The 3,897-nt window shown below is 37.5% G+C and overlaps 1 protein-coding gene across 1 annotated transcript in view; it reads left to right on the top strand.

The window, feature by feature from the left end:
* The window catches only part of LOC117113458 (WSC domain-containing protein ARB_07867-like), a gene marked incomplete in the record, with an annotated part of 11,232 nt that overhangs the window by 3,000 nt on the left and 4,335 nt on the right, over positions 1-3,897 (top strand). The window contains 2 exon segments of the mRNA XM_033256791.1: positions 735-1,010; positions 2,627-2,902. Coding sequence (XP_033112682.1) covers positions 735-1,010; positions 2,627-2,902 — 552 coding nt within the window.

Here is a 3,897-nt window from a genome sequence, read left to right as displayed (position 1 = left end):
GTAAAGGCCAACTCAGACAGCGTCGGCCGACGCAGCCCGACTCGATTTGTTGTCGCGTCGGGTCTGTGTGAGTTAAACGCACGCGATGGTGTGCGTCGGGGGCAGTCGCGTCGTGGAATATTCAACATGTTTAATATTTTCCACGACGGCTTAAGACTGTCCCCGACGATAAATCGGGTCAGGCTGCGTCGGCCGACGCTGTCTGAGTTGGCCTAAGTTGTTGGATTTCTAGTCGTGAGATTAGGAGTTTGATACCGACGCTCGCCGCACTGCTTGTGTCCTTGGGCAAGACACTTTACTTACGTTTGCCTCTCCTCATCCAGGAGTATAAATGGGAAGGTCATGTTGTTAACCTGCTTTTTAGTGACCCTGCTACGACAGTTCCAGTCAAAGTAATAACAGCAACTAGATATTAATTGATATCGTACGAGAAAAAAAAATACCATTGCGGCTATTATAGTTCGAGTCTAACTAACGTCGCGTTAGACGTAAAGTTTGTTTTCGTTGTATGTTCTTTTTTACTTCATAAATATTCTCTTTAGTAGCATTTACTGTTTTTGTTGCAAATTCAACATCACTTCTCATTATGGTAACGAGGAATAGCCATAAGTCTGTCGTAAAACAGACATAGTAAGTCTAGTTTTGATTATATTATTTTATTTTGCACCAGGAAAATTATTTGGTATATTATAAAGCAAATACAAACATACATGTATCTCCTATTTTTACTTCAGAAGTTTACAAAGGCTGTTTTCAGGACAAGCCAGAAAGAGCGATGCCGTCAGATTACACCGAATCTGGATCCATGACTATAGATCAGTGTATTACACATTGCCATGGTCGTGGTCATATGTACGCAGGTTTACAGTATGGAAAGGAATGTTTTTGTGGCGGCAATACATATTCCAAGTACGGCCGAGTACCAGACACGAATTGCAATGTAAAATGTGCAGGGAATTCGCAGGAAATCTGTGGCGGTACTTGGAAGATTTCTGTATATGCTACTGAAGGTAACAATTTATGTTTAATAGTAACATTGTTAGTAAATAAGTACGACGTTACTTACGTCACTATTTTCCCAAACTACAAGAAGTTATTTTAGAAGTTGAATGAAATTTACGTGTAAAGTAGAAAATAAAAATTGCTAAGCAGATTGGCACGCTTGACTATTCGGTATTAACGTAGGTTTGTCATTTCAAATATTATATGTCTTGCCCTATGTGACATGCCATGGTATTGAATACTCAGTACTTCCCTTAATAAAAAGGATCTTACAATTAAATTGGGTTGGCTTTTGCAAGCAGTAGCTGTGTGACGAGGTAGAGAATATTGAGTTATAGTGGCGATCTTAATTCGTGTGTGAATTTGAGCAGTGGCGGACCGTAGGGTAAATTGCAGGGTATGCTATGTATTGGCATATTTAAGATCCCCCTGAAAAGTTTCTTCTATACCGGTTAATGCATGCAAATTTATTTAAACTTTAATCATTGAGATTAGGCATATAGATGGAATACCCGATCGGCAGTGAAGGTCCTGGTTTGCGAGAAGAAGAGCATGTGCACATACTCTTGGAAGCAATGCTTCCATTCCAGTGTTAAATTGGCTATTCTGACGCCACCACGCAGTTGTCACAATAGAAAATTTAAGCGTTGTAGGGTATGCCTATGCTCTGACTTCCATTGACTCACGGAATACGTGATTGATTGATATTGAAAACCAGCCATATTCTAAGCAGCTGAGAGTACCGATGCGATAGGCCCGAATGTGACTTATCCTAGATACCAAAGTAGGCCAAACATTGAAAAACTTTGCTTTTCCAATAAACTAAAGAAATGCTAAATCAAACGCAGAAACTGTACTACAATAATTTCTTTTGTTTTAGCCAGGGTATGCACTGCATGTGCAAAGGTCCAAAATTTAAATATCATTAAAAACTTATCAATTGATTCAAACGGAACTTTCAAGAATATTTTGCCACTGTTCATATTTCAATGAAGAAATTTTGGTGACGATCCGAAGTAGGGTGTTGTGGATACTTAGGTAGTATATGGTGTTAAGGACCATTTAAAAATTGTTTGGACTTGTGATTAAACTATATAAACGCAATTTCCGTTAACTAAAGCATTTCAAGCCAGCTGCAGCTAGGTTAAACGCAAAATTACCGTAAATTGCAGGAGCAAATTTCGCTCCTAATCAATGAATTACCGTGATATTACTCAAGTTAGATAAACTAAAATGCACCGATGGGTCGGCTCATATGCGCGCAATGGTTATGATTCTCCACGTACTTCACTATTACCATTGCAGCTATAGTTCGGGTCTCACTAACGTCGCGTTAGTCGTAAAGTTTGTTTTCATTGTATTTTTTTTTTACTTCATAAAAATTCTCTTTAGTAGCATTTAGCATTTTTGTTTTTCGTGTGTGTTTACGTTATACTTTTTAATTATTTTTTCTTTGTTGCAATTTCAACATCACTTCTCATTATGGCAACGAGGAAAAGTCCTATGTTTTGTGTTAAAAACAGACATAGTAAGTCTTGTTATATATTATTTTTTGCGTCAGGAAAATTATTAGGAATATTATAAAGCTGATACAAATAAACAGGTATCTTTATTTTCACTTCAGTTGTTTACGAAGGCTGTTTTCAGGACAAGCCAAAAAGAGCGATGCCGTCAGATTACATCAAATCTGGATCCATGACTATAGGTCAGTGTATTACACATTGCCATGGTCATGGTCATATGTACGCAGGTTTACAGTATGGAATGGAATGTTTTTGTGGCGACAATACATATTCCAAGTACGGCCGAGTACCAGACACGCATTGCAATGTAAAATGTAGAGGGAATTTGCAGGAAACATGTGGCGGTACTTGGAAGATCTCTGTATATGCTACTGAAGGTAACAATTTATGTTCAATAGGCCTACATTTTTTTTTATAGTAACATTGTTAGTAAAAAAGTATGACGTTACTTACGTCACTATTTTCCCAAATTACAAGTTATTTTAGAAGACAAAGTTGAATACAATTTACGTTTAGAGTAGAAAAAAATAATTAAGCAGATTGGCACGTTTGTCTATTCGGTAACGTAGGTATGTTTTTTTTTTCAATATTATTCGTTTGTGTCACGGAATGATATGTCTTGTCCTATATGGCATGCCATGGTATTGAATACTCAATACTTTCCTTAATAAAAAAAAAACAAAAAAAAAAAACCTCACAATTAATTTGGGTTGGAATCGAACCTACTATACATAGTAAATCTAGTTTCTTCTTGTCCCGATTTTTTTGTTCTTATATCGTTTTCGTGTTGGGTTCGACATTAATTATGTCATCATCAGGATTCCATAATTAATGTCGAAATATTGAATCCCGACACGATGGCGTGCATTTCGATTTGGAGTATGTATTATACTATCTTATCTGAGATTAATCAGTGGGCCTTTCGGTTATACAAATTAAGTACCCCAAACTGTTACTGCTATTCAAAAACTAGCATAATTATACCAATATTATAATGTGTGAGAGCTTCATGGCAAAGGAAAGACCCCGGGGTGGATGCACTAGGAGGGCAGGGGAACATGCTCCCCTCCCCCGTTCTGTCACTAAATTTTTAAAATGTCAATACATATAAATGTTATGGGTCACTCACTAGATGAAGCACATATGGAACACAGAATCAAGCCCAATGGAGAAATAATGTTGCAGCTGTAATCAGTGCATGGTTGTGTTTGAACCTACTAGGTACACACTTGTACTCCTAGGTGGAGAGAAACAACCGTAGATAAAGTGCGCCAATCACTTCTACACGCCAACCACATCTACTTATCTCTTCTGAAACTGCTGTGCAACCATTTCGACTGTTTTTGTTAAAAGAGACGCCTTTAATGAAACC

Source organism: Anneissia japonica, unplaced genomic scaffold (genome assembly GCF_011630105.1).
Source record: "Anneissia japonica isolate Jap-2015-1 unplaced genomic scaffold, ASM1163010v1 scaffold493_len2256704_cov171, whole genome shotgun sequence".
NCBI lineage: Eukaryota > Metazoa > Echinodermata > Crinoidea > Comatulida > Comatulidae > Anneissia > Anneissia japonica.
Note: the sequence above shows the minus strand (reverse complement) of the source record. Positions and strands in the feature narration are given on the sequence as shown.